The sequence below is a fragment of the Petaurus breviceps genome, unplaced genomic scaffold (genome assembly GCF_028583685.1).
Source record: "Petaurus breviceps papuanus isolate PSGF00001 unplaced genomic scaffold, PetGlider_PUasm1.0 140, whole genome shotgun sequence".
Classification (NCBI taxonomy): Eukaryota; Metazoa; Chordata; class Mammalia; order Diprotodontia; family Petauridae; genus Petaurus; species Petaurus breviceps.
In genome coordinates, this window is record NW_027185698.1 from 42,081,697 (window position 1) to 42,100,363 (window position 18,667).

Consider the following 18,667-nt stretch of genomic DNA (forward strand, 5'->3'; position numbering starts at 1 on the left):
TTTTTAAGTCAATCAATACATACTTCCAAACTACAAGTTGAGAAATCTACAGTATTTCTCATTGAAAAGAGATATGAGAAAATAAGGAGAATTTATCTTACAAATGTGAATCTGATACCCAAGAAAAAATGAAAACTGTATGCAGTGACATCTAACAAGATCTATTTAAACAACTGGCAGTACATATATATATATATATATATATATATAAACACACAAAATGCATTATTGGCTCACCAATGGTATATCTGAGTTCATTACAATTGCTGATATGGGGTAACTTCAACATCTCCTTCCATTTCTTACTTCGACCGTGTCGCTTGCCACCTCCTCCTAAGGGAAACAAAAAAAGATCTTAACTGAGAATACAAAGGCCTACAAATACCCAATATGATGCCAGTGGCATGTATATTCAACAACAAGGAAAATTATTTCTAACAATCCTAGTCTTCCCATATGTGGTAATGTGTGGTAATGGAGGCTTAAAGAGAATCCAAGAATTAGAACATTTTAAAACTGGAAGTACTTCAGTGGTCATGTAGGCTAACCTATATTAAAAAAAATTTAGGAATTCCCATTATTAACAAGTTCAAGTAAATGGTCATCCAGACGCTGCCTGAAAACCTCCAATGAGCATGAACACATGGTCTCTGAAGGCAGCCCATTACATGTCTGAATAACTCTAAATGTCTAAAAGTTTTCCTGACATCAAACCGAAACCTGCCTCTGTAATTTCTACCCAGTGCTTCTGGAGTCAAACAGAACAAATTTAATACAGTGTGTACTTTCTGGCTCTTGACTATGGCCCACAATTTCAAATTCATATTTTAGTAAGGACAGTAATAAATGAGGGGGCCTCCAAAAGAAGGCACCCAGGACAACGAAGAATCTTGAGTTCTTGCCATATCAGGCCTGGTGGAAGGAGCCGGGATATTTTTCTTGAAGAAAAGTCTTCCGATAGGAGGCCTTTCCAGCAGAGTAGAACCTGCCAGAACTTGCACACTGTTTCTAAGGGCAAATAAGGAAAGTAAATAGACACTTACTTACCCATGATTTTCAACATATAAAAGAGAGATAACTTTTGACCAATTATAAAATTCTCTATACTAAAACATAACTTCAGATCTAAGATTTTATGTGACATATAGTAACATCATCTAGATGGAATATTATAGAATTATCCAGATATCACATATAAAGACTTTTTGTATTACTATAACTTGCAAATTGAAGAATTAATTCAACACATGTTACACTAGGTCTCTTTTATAGAACTTTTACTATTTTCCTGGCTCCTGCAGCTGCAGCACCAATCTAACCCCACCCTACTCTTTTCCCTTCATTTTGTCAGTCGTGCAAATAGCTAGAGTCCACCGTGTTCCAAGTCAGAATTAAATGGTATGAGGGAGATAAACACTAAAAAGGGAAAATTGGTTAGTTTTTCTATAAGTAAAATTATTAAAAAAAAAAAAAGAACCAGCAACACATGATATAAATAGCAGCCATCTGATACAAATGAAGGCACTTCTGAATAACATTTACAAAGCTTGCATTCATGCTTTTTTGAACATGTAAGAAAAGTCAAGGTTTATTCAAGTTCTTCATACCTGATACTACTTTATTTCTTGTACATCAGAGGTTCCCAGACTTATTTGGCCTACCTCCCTCTTTAAAAAAAAAAAAACTACTCAGCACCCCACTGGAAATCTTTAACCCTTTAATAGTTATTTGAAATTTGCATCATTTCAAAAAATATATATTTAAATGACACATCTTTAATAATTTATTGTAAATGTGTGTTTTTTTTTCCAACATCGAAATTTTGGTGACAATGTAACCAGTTTTTCAAAATGTTGTTTTCTCTTCTTTCCTTATGCTTCCACCACCCCTTTATGTATACATGTATCTCACTCTCCATATAAATACATCTGCACTTAATTGTAGTGGGGGGGGGGATGGGAAAAAAAAGAACAAAGTAAAAAATGCACAGCAGAGAACAAAAGAAAACTTACAAGGAAGCAAAGAAAAGATGGAATACTACACGTAGTATTTATAATATAGGCTTTTTTTAGTGGAAATTTATTGCTGTATATTTTGAATCCTCTTTCATGTTCTGCTCTGTACACAGAAATGTTTTTTTTCTTTTATTTTGTATTATTTTAGTTTTAGTATTTAAATTTGTTTCTTTTTTCTTTTCTTATTTTGTATTTAAGTTTAAAATTTTAAAAATTTACCCAAAAAATTCTCATTTGGCTCTACTGTTACTGAAAACTATTTGAGCTCATATTTACAAACCTTCGCCTTTATAGATCATCAGTTCTTATAGATCCATCAGTGTTCAGTTCCATTGCTCTTCCTACTTTGCTAGTCATGACTTCATAATGCCGAGTGAAATGAAAAGAACCAGGAGAACGATTTGCAAAATGACAACAACATTGTAAAGACAACTTTTAGTAACCATGACTACCATAATGGTCAGTCATGATTCCAGAGGAATAATTAAGAGGTGAAAGAGTACAGAAGGAGACATACATGTGTAAGTATGTGACTATTTACATACATATGCATGCATATGTGTATGAATGCATATACGTATACATGTTTTTGGACTTGGCTACGGCCAATGAGGACATCTGTCTTGACACTACATGTTTGGAACAGATTTTGTTTTCCTTTCATTCTCAGTTGGAAGGGGTCGGGGAGCAGACTCTACAAAGCTTAAAAGACTTTTTAAACATGAGTCCCATTAATGGCTACGTGCCTATGATCTTAATTGAGGAGAAATTCAAGACAAGGTTGGCAATAGGTTGATAAAATTTTTACCAAAACAAAATCTCCAAGGATAGTTACTAAAGATGGATTGCAATCTGTAAGAGTAAAGGGAGTATCTAGATCAATGAAATAACAATTCCTTAAAATATATAAAAAATAATATATACCCATATATTTCCATATCAAGTCTGTGATACAATCACCTAAAAAGGAATACTATCATTCTTCCAACTCTCAGCTGTATATACTAAACATGTAAATACATATTAAAAAGCCAATATATCACAAGACTATAAGTATGATCAGCATTTCTAGAATACAAGTTTATCTCCTACTTCCTATTTGAGCATCAATTTTAACAGTATTTTAAATGTTTAATCTAGTATTTACTCATTGAAAGAAATCAAACTCCTTAAAGGAGATTAATTCCTTTAGCTAGGTTTATTACATTGATACTTAAAATTTTTACATTAAATATTAACACCTAAAAGGGATGAAATGCTCCTAGAGAAAACAAAAGTGTGGTTTACCTGGAGATGAAATAAAGCCTGATGTGAGATAGAGTCCCAATTATAAACTGGAACTATAATCCATTGATAGCTATAATAATACGAATAATTTTCAGATAGTTCTATTTTATTGTACTTTGGTCAGGCTTTATCTTCAATATTCAGTTCTGGACACCACAGAGGATATTCAGAAGATGGCAACGAAGATTATAAGGAGCCTATTAATCATGTTACAGAAGCTCCAGTTAAAGAACAAGTTGGAGTAGTTATGATAGTTGTCTTTAAGTTTCTAAGGGTTTTCACATGTAAGAGAGTTTAAAATGGCTTATTTGTTCCTAGGTCAGCTCCCTTGAGTCAATTAGCAGAAGTTGAAGAAAATAAAAATTTAGTACAATATAAGGAAGAACTTCCTAATTCATTAGAAGTGTCCAAAAGGGATTGTCTTGCCTTTAGAAGATGTGAATTTGCCATCACTGGAAGTCTTCAAGAGAAGCAAAATGACAATCTACCAGTAAAGCTGTAGATGTGCTTCATATTTCATGTACTTGGTGGATTACACGACCTCTGAGGGTCCCTCCAACTCTAAGATTTTTCTATGGTTTATAATAGTCACTTCCTTCTCATTTTACACTTCCATATTAAAAAAAAACAACAAAGACTTTATTTTGAAAGACTTGTGATCACATATTCTATATCAATAAACACTAATGTTATCAATATCATAGAACAACTATGAGCCAGAATTTTTTATATTTCACTGTGTTGAAATTCAGTTTAACAAGCATTTTAAAATTTCATGAACAATAATAAGGTCACATCAGACATATCAAAGAAACAGTAATACTGAGTTTGGTACCCGTTAACCCTAGAATTCCTACACCTTCTACATCTACAACCTTCAACAACTAGAACTCATTTTCCTGTTTATGGTCCTGAGGCCAAATTCTTTAACAAAGAAAAAAATGCAATTACAATTTACTATATAGGTTACTTAATATGGTAAAAAATAAAAAATTCACAATAATATTGTAAAGAAAAGTATTTCCTTAAGGACCATCTCCTCTCTTTTCCCTTTCTTTCCTCCAAAAGTTCACTCATTTAACCATAAAATTAAATTATCCTACAACCACACAATATTTGGGGTATTCGAAGCTTTACTGTCTGTCTACGGAGACAGCTATGCAACACAGTGAAACGTATACTGTGTTACGTTGGACTTGGAGATTCAGGAAGAACTGAATTCAAATTCCACCTCAGATACTGTGTGACTTTGGCCAAATCCCTTAACCTCTCAGCTTGTTTCCTCATCCATAAAATGGGGGTAATAATAGTGCCTACCTCAGTGTTATGAGGATCAAAAAAGATAACAAGTATTAAGCACTTTGTAAGCTTTAAGGCACTATATAAATATATATATATGCCTTATAAATATAAATAAATAAAAACATAAACATATATAAATGTTAGCTATGCTCTGTGTGAGTTATAAAAAGAAGTGTGGGGAAGTACAGGGATCTACTATCTCTGTTTCTCTTTTTCTTAACTGAAAAAAGATCATTATATTGGGAAAAGAGGAGTCATGGAAAAGAAACTGACACCAAAGCAGCTCTGCTTAAATCCTTGCTACCAAAATGATCATGAGGAACCAGGTCAGCAGGGGCAAGGGCCTTGATAAGATGTTATCTTAACTTCAAAACTGTACTTCCTCATGTGCACTTTTCTTCAGCTGAGAAATGTTATTTCTTTATAGGGCTTCAAGTTGCTATGCCTGCTTTGGTTTAGTATCCTGTAATTCATAACTCTGATCTTGTATTTCCCGGTGGTATGTCAAATTACCTAAAGGGATGTCACAATAATGCAAAGCAGCTTTAAAAAAATTGTGTATTTTAAAATCAACATTTGAAACGTAGCAATTTTATGAAAGTAAGATAACATCAGGAAATGAAAACCTGTGATAAGATGATGCTACAAAACACACGGAATTATTTTCCACCTATATACATCATTGTAACAATGACTATGGAGATAGAACTTATTTGAGAATACTAAACATTAAAAAGACAAAAAGGAGAGAAAATAGCATACAGCTGGCTTCTCAGCAGGCACTACCTGCTTTCCTTTACAATACAAAGTATGGAGATTTAAAATTAGAGGTTAGTTTAAACTTCATATATATGTATATATATATGTGTGTGTATATATATATATACACACACATATACATATATATGTATGGAGAGAGAGATTTTTGAATAGCACAAACAAAAATTTATACATTACTGGGCTTGAATTTTTCTCCACTGGGTTATACTCCATATAATTACCCTAAAAAATAAAGAGAAGCAAAATGGGGAATAATCTCAAGTTAAGACTTCAGAATGATGTTTCCATAAATAAAAAATATTTTTTCAAATTTCTCTGAGAAGAATCACAAAAGGCAAGAAAGGATCTATTGTTCAAATCTTATTTTGCTTTTCAACTAAAAGCCAGAGGAAACCTGGCTACTGAAATCATTCACAAATCTGATATAAATATCATAGACCTTCTGATATGATCAACACATATGAATTCAAAAATTGTTTTTGTTTTAATTTTGACCACACCTAGCAAGTAATAGACATAAATCTGGGAAACAGAAAATAGCCAGAATTAGTTATAAGTGTGATAGTGCTAATCAAAAGCTCCAGCTCCAGACAACTCAAGATAAGGTCAGGGGAGCCTCTCTACAATAGCTACTATATGCACATTTTTAAAAGAGTCAGGTTTTTTTTTTTAATTAAATTTTTTTTTCAATTAAAAAGCATTTATTGCACCCCACTCCCACATACAATCTAGAGGAAAAAGCAAAACCAAACCAAACCAAACTCTTATAGCAAATATGCCTAATCGAGTAAAACAAATTCCACACTGGCTATGTCCAAAAATGTGTAAAGAGATAGTTTTTCTAAGAGTCCATCATACATCTGCGTTTTACCATCAATCCTGTTATTTCCAAGTAATGTCAAATTGGTATGTTCAGGTTAGAAGGGCAGTGAGAATGCAGAAATTATGGCACAATGATAGACAGGTATAATGTGTAATCTCATATACAATGACATTTCAGTCCAACTTTAAGTATTCAAGACTACAGTCTAACATTTCTAAGAATATATGTAAGCTATACTCAATATTCAATGAATGTACTCTAACACCACATCTAACTGAAGTTTAACTCTGTCAACTACCAGGAACTAGGTAGGAAACAAAAATGGTCTCTGAGTGATGCAAATGGATATCACAAAATCCATGCACTGAAAGAATGGTGGGTCATCAACTCAGATCCTACTTACACACTTCACAGATGAGTTTAAATATCTCTTATCCATGCCCCTAACAGGTTAAAAACAGCAAATTAGAAAAGCAGGTCTGCTATGGGCAAACATGCCAACAAGAAAATAGGAAAGGAGAAGCCAGAAAAACTATTAGGAGCAAGCATAACTAAAAAGCACATCAGCCTGAAGAAATTTAACATTAGAACAAACAGCGCTACATACTTCTAAAAGCCCAGAAGGAAGTACTGTAATAGAACAGTACATCAACTGATCATAGAGAATCAGGGAAAGGTTAAATGATGTTCAGTAACCTCTATTTAAGGAGGAAGCAGGTTATTGTGTAATATAATTTTGAAGATTTCCATTCAAAAGGGTTAAAAATATTTAAAAGCTTGGTTTGAAAATCCTTGGTTATTTGGCAACCTAGCCTATCCAGAATTACTTATTCTGCAAATTTTCCCGAAGTTTAGGTATAGCTATATTTAATGATAAACAACCCCACTGAATAAAGTTTGGAATTTCTCTACATTTTCACATAGATCGCTAAAATTAAACCATGCACTTAAAAAGAATGAAATTTAACTTAACCAACCTAAAAATCCTTCAAAGTTATTTTTCTCCAAATCCAAGAATGAAGTCTTACATTCTAGGGACACCAATGGACTAATAATTTATATTTTATAATATAGTTCATAAAGACAGATTTGTCAGATGTGTTCCATTAAAGATTAATAATCTGCATTCTAAAGAAAAATATGCAATTTAATTAATGTTGTACATTCTAGACTTGAGGAAAAAAGTCTAACAATTTTCTTAAACTGTCAGCAACACAGCATTTCTAACCCCTTTCATTTTGATTAAACTATCATGCACAATTTCTACATTATAATTCTGCAAGATAAGAGATCTTTACATAAGTCTGGAACAAGTAGTCAAAAATATTTAGTATTAGCTAAAATGTACATGTTATTACATATTTAATGTAATTAGAATCAAAAGCTAGACTAACTTATGCTGAACAGGTTTTTCCTCAAACATAATTTTACAAATGATATAGATAAACAGGTTGTAACAAGACCAAACAGCTCAAGACAAGAAAAAAAAAATCTAAAAATATGTAATGATTACCACAAGATACTGTTGCCACACTGGGTGGGGGAGAGAGGAAGGGTGTCACCAAAGAGAAAAGGAAGTGGCAAGCAATAAACAAAAGAATCTACTGTGAAAATTACCTTTCTGAAGGCAAATAAGCTTAAATTAGAAAGAACAAAATTTTCATGTTCAATCCTAGCTCTTCTGTAAAGACTTTAGTATATGCAGAATATAGGCCAGTACAAAAAATAAAACATTGACTAAATTTTTGTTCCTAATACATAAAAATATTCAAATAACATATAAAAACAAACCCCCAAAACATAGTGGTGTGGTACCAAAAAGATTACAATCAGTAACATGCTTCAGAGTTGGTAAATTCTTCCACTTCTCTAATGTAGGTCTTCAAGATAATGATCAGTAACTGGTTCTAGACGAGCTTCGCCTGGTTCATTCTTAACTACACTAATACTGGTGTTCTATTACTACAGTAAAGCAAAAAATTCCTTTGTCTAAAGAGAGTTGGTCCAAAGCTTATCCCAAACTTTCTAGCTTGTGTTCATTATTCAGGAGCACCAAATAGATATGCAAACATAAAAGCTTCAATATGGGTGAGGAAATTTCTTCGCAATTTGATGACTCACTCCAGAGAGAAAGAACTTTCACCACTTCTTAGCTCTAATTTAAACCAGAACACCACAATGGAATTGAAATAATCAAGGTCTATAACTGACTCTTCAGGTTGATTCTAAATCTTCTGCTATTCTTCTTTCAGTGGCTCAAACTTCAACATCTATCTAAAATCACAGAAAGAAAGAGACAAGGTTGAGGAAGGGAGAAATCAGTCAAGCCTTTCAGGCTCTACTTACACTACAGGAGTCAGTCATTAAGCATTTAGTATTTATTATATGTCAGGCATTGTGCTAAACACTAAGGATACAACGAAAGGGGAAAGACAGTCCCCTATTCTCAGGGAGCTTACAATCTAACAAGGGAGATAACATGAATGACCATGTACAAACAGGATAAATAGGAAATAATCAACAGAGGGAAGCACTAGAATTAAAGAGAGATGGGGAAAAGCTTCTTGTAGAAGGTGGGATTTTAGCTAGCACATGAAAGAACCCAGGGAAGTCAAAAGGCAGAGTTAAGGCGTCAGAGGGAGAGCATTCCATACATGGGGGTCAGTCAGTGAAAATGCCCAGAGTTGGAAGATGGAGTGTCTTGTTTGAGAAACAGTAAGGATGCCAGTGTCAGTGAACTGAGGAGAACATAGGTGAGTGAAAGGTGTAAGAAGCTTGGAAAGATAGGGGTGGGTTAGGGAAGGTCGGGTTATAAAGAACTTTGAAAGCCAGAGGATTTTCTATTTGATCCAGGAAGTGATAAGGAACCACTAGAATTTATTGAGGGGCATGGCCAGACCTGTCCTTTGGCAGCTCATAAACTGCAGTGGGTAGATTTGTGGCATGCAGACCCACCAGCAGATTATTGCAATAGTACAGGTGTGAAGTCATGAGGGAGCTGCACCAGGGTGGTAACAATATGGTGGGGAGTGAGGGGGAGGTATACGTAAGAGATATTAGAAAGATAAAATTGACAGGCCTTGGCAACAAATTGGATAGGAGGAAAGAGAAAGTGAGAAGTCCAAGATGGCACCTGGGTTAAAAGTCTGATGACTGACTGGGATGATGGTGGTATCACTGAGAGTAATACGGAAGTATGAAAGTGTGGAGGATTTGGAAAAAGAGATAACGAGTGCAGCTTTGGACTTGCTGAGTTTCAGGAGCATAAGGGACATCCAGTTCATATGTCAAATACACAGTTGGAGATGTGGGTCTGGAGGTCAGCAGAGGGATTAGGGATGGATATGTAAATTTGGGAATTCATCAGTCAGAAAGATAATTAAATCCATGGAAGCCAAGGACAGGATCACCAACTGAAATAGTACGGATGGAGAAAAGGACCAGGACATGGCCCTGTGGGACACCCAAAATTAGGGGCTGTGACCTGGCTGAAGATCCAGAAAAGAGGCTGAAGCTTTGGTTGAATGATAAGGTTGGAAGCCAAACTGCAGAGACTTCAGAAGAAAGTGAGAGGAAAGCAAATGGAGACATATATTGTAGATGGTCTTCTCAAGGAGGTTAACCACAAAAGATAGGAGAGCTATGACTTTAAATCTGCTAAAGCTCACTGACATCAGTATCTCATTTGAGACTCTACAGAATCCTGTAAAGGAGATACTGCTACTTCAGGTATATCTCTCCTTTATTTTGGCTTTTTTTTTTTCAGGGCAACTGGTGTTAAGTGACTTGCCCAAGGTCACACTGAGGCTGGATTTGAATTCAGGTCCTCCTGACTCCAGGGCTGGTGCTCTATTCACTGTGCCACCTAGCCGCCCCATATCTCTCCTTTAAAAGTGTGAAAATTAAGGCTCAGATAGGTTAAGAAGTGCTTATAAGGATCAGAAGTAGGATTTAAGAGTCAGAACTCCTGGCCTTCAAGTTCACTAGTCTATCCACTATGCCAATATTCTCTCTTCTATGACTAGAGAGGAAAGAGAGCAAAAGGGGTGATGCAGAAGTATGAAGTACCATTGGGAATTTTGGAAGGAGGGAAGATTTTGAGGAGAAAAACGAGTTCTGTTCTGGACATGCTGAGTTTGGGATGTTTCCACAGAAAGTACATTATCCACACATTCCACATTACTTAATACAGGAGACGGTAGGAGCAATAAACTAATCCCTGCCCCCAAAGTAAATTGGGCTAGCTTTTTTCCATCAGAGACATCAAGACTTTGTGGCTCAAAGGGCTGAAGGCCCAGGATTCTGATACCACTTCTTGGTTGCCTGAGTACAAAGCATGAAGAAGGAGCTCCAGGAGCTCACTCTGATCTTGCCTAGCTGGTGGAGGATGATGTACAATTTTACTTAGGTGAATCAACTCAGATGCCTATAGAGTCTAAGATGCCTGTACCTGTCGAATGGTCTTCTGCCATTTACTTAGGGCTAAGGAAATCTCTTTTTGTTAACTACTGACTGCGTCTTATTTTGTTCCAATCCCAAATTTAATTGACTAGGGGGCTGGTCTCAGGCAGGCCAAGATCAGAACACAGGCAAAGAAAACTTATTTGACTGTTCTAGAATATATAGTAGGAGACACTGCATGTAAAAGAAAAAAAAAGATTACTATGCATTATACTAATGCTATAGAAGACTAAACAATCAAGTTCTAGATACAGTCTTCAAACAGCCCTTTGAGGTGAGCAGTGCAAGTCCTTACTCTATTTCACAGAGAAGAAAAATGACACAGAAAAATTTAAGTCACTGTCTGACGTGCTGTATCTAGAAAGACGTGGGGACAAAATCTAAAACAACAGTACTCTGAGGTCTGCAAAGCACTCTACAAATATGATCTCATCAGGTCTTTGAAACAGCTCCAGGAGGTAGGTGCTATCGTATCCCCATTTTATAACTGGGGAAACTGAAGCCAACAGAAGGGAAGTGACTTGCCCAGGGTCACACAGATAGTAAATGCCTGAGGCTGGATTTGAATTCAGGTCTTCCTAATTCCAGGCCTGCTATGGTGCCCCCTAGGTGCCTTAAAAACCTAACTTTTTAACTCCAAGTTCAGGACTGTTTTCTTTTTTTTTTCTTTTTTGTTTTTTTGCTTTTTTTTTGGAGGGGAGAAAGTAGGGCAATTGGGGTTATGTGACTTGCCCAAGGTCACATAGCTAGTTTTTGTGTTAAGTGTCTGAGGCTGGATTTGAACTCAGGTCCTCCTGACTCCAGGGCTGGTGCTCTATTCACTGTACCACCTAGCCACCCCAAGAACATGGGTTCAGCTTTCAAGGTCCCTTTCTTCCTTCCTTTTTTTTTTTTTTTTTTTTTCTTTTTTGGACGGGGGAAGGAAGGGCAATTGGGGTTAAGTGACTTGCCCAAGGTCACACAGTTAGTAAGTGTTAAGTGTCTGAGGCTGGGTTTGAACTCGGGTCCTCCTGCCTCCAGGGCCGGTGCTCTATTCACTGCTCCACCTAGCTGCCCCACCAGGGCTGTTTTCATAAAACCATGCTATCTCACCAAATAGAAGAAAGTTACCAACTCTCAAAGAAATTATATAATACGGGCTTATAGTTGGGGAACCAGAAAACATGTGAGAAACAAATAGAAACATTATATTCAGGGAATACCATTTATTATTAAGAGTAAAATAACTCTATGATACAGTACTACAATGACGTCAGTAAAAAGAATCATCAAGTGCAATCTAGTGAAATGTTCCTGAAAGAGAGACTTGTCCTAGGTTTGAAGATGGTAAAGGAGAGGAACTAGAAGGTAAGTGTGAAGAAGGCATTTCACACAGAAGGAATGGAACATCAAAAGGTAAGAATTTGGGAATGAATTAGTTGACTAACCCTGCTGTGGTAAAGGGTTCAAGAATAACCAAGAAAAGGGGCAGCTAAGTGGCGCAGTGAATAGAGCACCTGCCCTAGAGTCAGGAGGACCTGAGTTCAAATCTGGCCTTAGACACTTAATACAAAAAACTAGCCTTGTGACCTTGAGCAAGTCACTTAACCCCAATTGCCCTACCTTCTCCCTTCCAAAAAGCAAAAGCAAAAAAAAAAAGAATAACCAGGAAATGGAAGACAAAGAAAGCATTTAATAGTCTATTCATTACACAACAGCTGCTCCTCTGGGCTCTTTTATATGCAACCTGTATCCATGCAATATTCTTAATCTCTTTGTTATATCATAGAATGCTAGACTCAATAGCATCTATGTCAACAGAATAAAATGGTTCAAGGTTTCCTCTAGTCAAAGTGGACCCAGCTCCTCAGTTAAGAGACATGTGGCTGCTGGAACACATTTGAAAGTCACCCTAGACCCATTTGTCAGAACCTTTAAGATTTCTCTGGTGGTTCACAGTGTGTGCACCCCAAAACTGCGTGCAACAGAGATTCTTACTCAAATAATACACAGAGGCTTCTCAAGGTAGGAAGCAGAAAAGAATGGTTTATTCCGAATTCGAGTCTCGAGAAAGGGCAACCCTCCTTCTGACAAGCAGTCAGGGATGAGAAGCAATTTACAAAAGGAAATGGTGAAGTTATAAAAGCCCTAACTCAGAACTGCCCCCCACCCCCACCCCCGTCCCCGCTTCTGACCCTTTTCTTCCATTGGCTGGAAGTCAGGTACACAATATAAGCATAACAATCTACCTCAAGTACTGTAAAAGGAAACAGTAGATCACCCAATGCACATTTGAGAAAGCACTTCTGTCCTTATTTGCCATATCTTATGCTGAGGTGTCTTTGAGGAGAGGGGTGACTCCCTACTGCTCTGAGTTTTGAGTCCTTGTAAATCATGTGATTTCTGTTTAAGGGGAACTCAGGCCTGTTTCCCAAGAAAAGCCTTATTATATTTTAGAGTATAGTCTGAGAAGTTTTCATCTCTCTCGCTAAACAGGAAAATCCAACAAGCTCAATTGTAAATGCTGGTTGCCCTAATTCCTCCAGATCTGCGAACACCCTTCAATTTTCCCCAAAGTTGAACCCCATTTCCTAGCTACTCCCACTATGGACCCAGGAATACGAATAGAGTTTCACTTTTTCATTCCTATCAATCCAAAAATGACCATAAACTCAAGGTAATCTCAGTGCTTTCAAAACACATATCACAGGAGACTAATTGAAAGGGGACGTCAAAGGGCAAATAAATAAGTGGTAAAGAGAAAGAAAATAAAGGCAACTTGAAAAATATGCAAATGAACTTGATGTCAAAACTTTTCTATTTATAAATATTATGCTATGGGGTTATTATTTAATGGGACAATTTAATTTGCATAATATTTTATAATATTTATAAAGAATCTAATACTAGTTCCAAAATGCCTCTCTGGACACTATACATATGTTCCTTATAATTACATATTTACTTATCTATACATATATTTCATGTGTTTTTGACCAAGAACAGACTAAAATTCCCACTGTTTCTCCAAGATCTTCAAAATAAAGTCTAAATTTTGTATAGTCATTTCTCCCCAGTCAACTATGGCCTAATTTGGGTTATAATTAGAGAAAAGTAAAGGAAAAATACACAAAATGTTTCAATAGTCTCAATATTACTTATTCTGAGAGCTTTAGTTCTACAAATTTATGAAAAGTTTTGTGTCTTCCTAGGCACAGTATTTGGCTTATTAATTAAATAAAAAAATTATAATCATAATAATCAAGGTTCATTCTGCAGAAAAATACTTTGTTAAGAAAACCAAAACCAAGAGAGAGGATACAACGTGGCTGGTCCTAAACATTTCATGTTTATATTTATACTACAATACTGTAGTGGTAATGATGAAACCTGTACATTATCATTAGAGGAGAAATGACAGATTTCTTTTGGGGGAAGATTGAGAAGAAGAGGGATAAGTACAATTTGGTTTTTTAAAAATATTTGTTTATTTTTAGTTTTTAACATTCATTTCCACAAGATTTTGAGCTACAAATTTTTTCCCTGTCTTTCTCCTACCCCTACCCCAAAACAGCGAGCCTACTGAATACCCCTTCCCCCAATCTGCTCTTTCTTATATTCTGCCCATCTCCCCTGTAACTTTCTAGTAGGGAAAGATGGATTTCTATACCCCAGTGCCTACATAACTTATTTCCCAGTTGCATGTAAAAAACAATTTTTTTTAAACATTTGTGTTTAAAACTTTGATTTCCAGATTCTTTCCCTTCTTCCCTCCTCACCCACCCCCACTGGGAAGATAAGCAATTCAATATAGGCTGTACATGTGTAGTTATGCAAAACGTTTCCATAGTAGATAAACTGTGAAAGACAAACTATATTCCCTCCATCCTATACTGCCCCTCACTTTTTCTATTTTCTACTTTGACCCAGTCCCTTTTCTTTTTTCTTTAAAGCAATTGGGGTTAAGTAACTTGCTCAAGGTTACATGGCCAGTTATTTCTGGGTGTGGTGCTAAGTATCTGAGCCCAGATTTGATCCTCAGGTCATCCCGACACTGGGGCTGGTACTCTTACTTGCTGTGCTACCTGGCTGCCCCTACCCTGTCCCTTTTCAAAAATGTGTGCTTCTAACTATCCTCTCCCCCGATTTGCCTTCCCTTCTATCATCCCCCTTCTGGATAAGCACAATTTGGATGGCTGTTGGGTCTAAAAATTAAGAATATATAGCTCCCCGTTTGTGAATCCTCTTAAAAATGAACTGTCTTAAAGAATGTCCAAAATGCTAAGAATGACAATCAATATTTCACTGTCTTCTCTTAAATGAGTTTTTCACTAAGTACCTTAGCACTCAAATTTTTACATCAAATAACACATTGAAAATGTCTCTGAAATTACTAAATCTGTCATGTTTTCTTTCCAAGATTTATCATTTCTTATTAATAAGTAATAAAATGTAGCATTGGTTAGTAAAAGGTGATCTGGTATGTAACATTTCTACTGTAGCAATAACAGACATTGATAGAATTTACACTGGAAAAAAAAAAGAATTTCCTTTGGCATTAAAAAAAAAAATTCCCAGCAAGCTCCAAGTCTGAAGCTTGCCACCACCACTCAAGCCCTCCTCCTTTTCTTCCTCCAATGATTTTTGGTATCCAAACTCTTGTTCCCATGCTATTATTTAGTCCAATGTTTTCACCAATGCTGTTGGATGCTTTCGGCAAGGATGAAAATGGCATCGAGGTCACCTTGTGTGTATTTAGATGTATACGTATCAACGAATATAAGCTCCTTGAAAGCAAGGGCTGTTCCATTTTGTCACTGTACTATCCAGTACCCCTCAAAGTACTAGACATGTAAAAAGACATTAAATAAATGTTTGCTGTTTGACTGAAAGTCCCTCCTCTGGTTTTATACAAGGGAAGCAGCACCAGATTTGTCCAGAAATAGCTGAAAGAATGGTATTAGCACTCCTATTTGCTTATGACTTTAACTCTGTTGGAGAAAAATTACCATAAGGAATTCTCTTTCCTCAGCACCAGATAGGAGAAAAAAAGCATTCTAAGTGCCACAGCTTCTTTGCCAACTACAGGGAATTACCAGTTAAGGAATCAGTGCTCACCTGGACTTCAGTCGGGTAGTGGGAGAATATTTCATCTAGGAGAGGTGAAAAGAACCTCAGATCACCTCTGATTATAGCTCACCAACCAAATTTCTCTCTACTCCTAGAAAGTCTTTCTGGATATAGATCTTTCCTTTCTTCTTTAGCCCTCGCCAAAATACTTCCTCTGTAACTCTCTAATGCAGTGATCATGTAATAATTTTTATTCTAGGCACAGCATTAGTCAATGGAGGCTACAAATACAAAAAAGAAATAGTCCCCTGATTTCCAGAAACCTATATTCTCACACCCATTGTCTTCCTATTAAAGCTCAATTAAGTGACATTCTTAAAAATAAATATTTGTTTATGTGGTTATATGGAATAAAATATATTATACTGATGTTTATTAATTCAATATTTCCTAACCATGTTCATTCCATAGCACCCTTCTAAATTTCTCAATGTATTAAAGCTTATCTGGGATGATTTAGAAGAGGAGAGGGATCACAGAATTCAGCAGTGAAGGACCTTAAGGTCATACACTCCAGTTCTCTCAGTTTGCAGATGAGGTAATTCAGGCACAAAGAGATTTATACGTTACAGTGCAAATTACAGTGTAAAGCCACACAAATAATAAATAAAAAGGATCTGAATTCAAAGAAGTAGACGTGGACAATACTATGCCCATGAAGAAAAAGTTTCTGGAGACACAGAATGCAATAGGCTTACGAAAATAATCTATTTGTCCTAACGATTTAAGGAGCTATCACAAAGGAGAGGGGGGAAAGTGTTAGTGGGATAAGACTACACAGAGTTCTGATTCAAAGCATGGCAGGAAAGATCTGTATTCATAGGAAAAATGTTTTGGAATGTGGAAGAAAAAGGAGAAAAATGACCCTAGTAGGCAATGTTTACAAAGGAGAGGTTAGGGTACTTTATTCTAAAGACCTTTCTTGGGTATAAAAAAAATGTTAGAGTGTATCCAGAAACTAGAAGAAAGCACAATATGAACTCATCTTTTAACTACTACATTTCATAGGTGTTAAAATTTAAAAAGAAAACATATTCAATAGAAACCAACAGTGTAACAAGACAGTCCAAACAGCTTATGCAATCTGGGGCTGTACTATTAAGCTACTAAATACAAAAAGTCTACTGATGATATGGTCATGATGGACAGAAAGAAACACAAGGTCCAGAGCCCCATTACATTGTCCTCATTAGACCATATATAGAGAATCCTACTCAGTTCATAACATTTTAGGAAGGACAACAACAAACTGGAACATGTCTAAAGGAAGGCTATTTAGGATGGTAAAGAAACAGAAAACTAGGCTATATGAGGATTAGTTCAAGGAATTGGAGATCTTTAACCTGTATAAGAGATAACTTAGGGAGGAGGATGTGATGGGGCAGCTAGGTGGTATAGTGGATAGAGCACCAGCCCTGGAGTCAGGAGGACCTGGGTTCGGATCCGGCCTCAGACACTTAACACAAAAAATAGCCATGTGACCTTGGGCAAGTCACTTAACCCCAATTGCCCTCCAAAAAAGCAAAAAAAAAAAAAAACAACTTAAAGGGCTGTCATACAGAAGAAGTATTAGCCTTGTTGGCACAAGAGTCAGAATGAAGAACAATAGGTCAAAGTTTCAGAGAAACAGATTTTGGTTCCACATAAAGAATTACTTCCTTGCAATTAGAACTATCCAAAAGTAAAAAGAGCTGCCTCATACGGTGATGAGTTTCCCCATCCCCGGAAGTATTCAAAAGGAAGTTGGATGACTATTTGTTAGACTCAATGACCTCTGAGGTCCCTTCCAACTTTGAGGTACTATCATTCTACAAACTAAAAGGATAGGTTTAAAAAAAAAGACAGATAAAAATCTCTTCCTTTGAGTAATGTCTCTGAAGTAGAAATATTCATATCATTAATGAAGTTAAGCCTAAAGAAGCTAAAATGATAGTAAGTCCACATTAATCCTTCCCTGTCTATTCAGCACTGTCTCATTACGATAGCTCTCAGTGAGATGTCAAAATCCTGAAGCTGCACTTCCAGGAAATCAATTACTTTTCTTAAAATTACAGGGCAAAAAGAAATAAGCCTTTGAGGCTATCAGGATGATAGTTCCCAAATCGTTCAATAAAAACTACAATCCCCAAATCCTATTCCATTTTCCTGTCATTCATCCTTTTCTCTTTCTGTTAAGGTGCTTCCAAGACTCTCTATTGATTAACAGCTAATAGCTAGCATTTATTTTGCTTTCACATTTGCAAACTGATTTACATATATTATCTCATGTGATCCTCACAACAATCCTGTGAAGGAGGAGCTACTGTTATCCCCATTTGACAGATAAAGCCACTGAGCTTTATCTGAGTCAAGGAGGCTTGAAGAGTCTAAGTGACTTGCCCGGGGTTACACGGCTAAATCATCTGAGGCAGGATGTGAACACAGCTCTTCCAAATGTAGCTCTCTATACAATGCAAGTCGATTTGGCATTTAAAACCCTTTACAATGATTCCAAATTACCTCTTCATATTGATTTCACATTATTCCCCCTTATGAAACCTCCATGCCAGATAATGAACTACTTGCTATTGCACATTGCTAACAATCCATCTGCTACCTCTATGTCTTTGCACAGGTACGTTTTATTTATTTTTCATTTAGAGTTTCATGTACCTAGAATATTCTTACTCCTCAGCCCTACCTTGTCAAATCCCAAGCTCCATTCAAGGCTCAGAAAAAGGGCTGCATTCTATGCCAGGCCTTCTTTCCTGTCCCTCCCAATAACTCCGAGTTTACTTGGTACAGATTTTTCTTAGACTTATCTAGGTACATGTTTCCCCCAGGAGAATGTAAGCTGCTTGAGACAGAAACTGCTTCATTTGGGGCCTTTATTTTCCCCAAATCCAGTCCA

At 36.2% G+C, this 18,667-nt stretch overlaps 2 protein-coding genes across 5 annotated transcripts in view; one reads left to right on the plus strand and one right to left on the minus strand.

Moving 5' to 3' along the window:
• Nucleotides 1-18,667, minus strand: part of GRK4 (G protein-coupled receptor kinase 4) — a 141,172-nt gene that overhangs the window by 106,342 nt on the left and 16,163 nt on the right. For 3 of the 4 annotated variants that reach the window (XM_069070748.1, XM_069070738.1, XM_069070746.1), the window contains one exon: nucleotides 238-333. In XM_069070748.1, coding sequence (XP_068926849.1) covers nucleotides 238-333 — 96 coding nt within the window. Of the gene's footprint in view, nucleotides 1-237; nucleotides 334-2,295; nucleotides 3,414-18,667 lie in introns of those variants that run through there. The other variant, XM_069070742.1, reaches the window with a different exon arrangement.
• NOP14 (NOP14 nucleolar protein) overlaps nucleotides 8,864-18,667 on the plus strand; it is an 86,224-nt gene continuing 76,420 nt past the window's right edge. The window contains exon 1 of the mRNA XM_069070728.1: nucleotides 8,864-8,867. The gene's annotated coding sequence lies outside the window, so the exon portion shown is untranslated. The remainder of the gene's footprint in view (nucleotides 8,868-18,667) is intronic.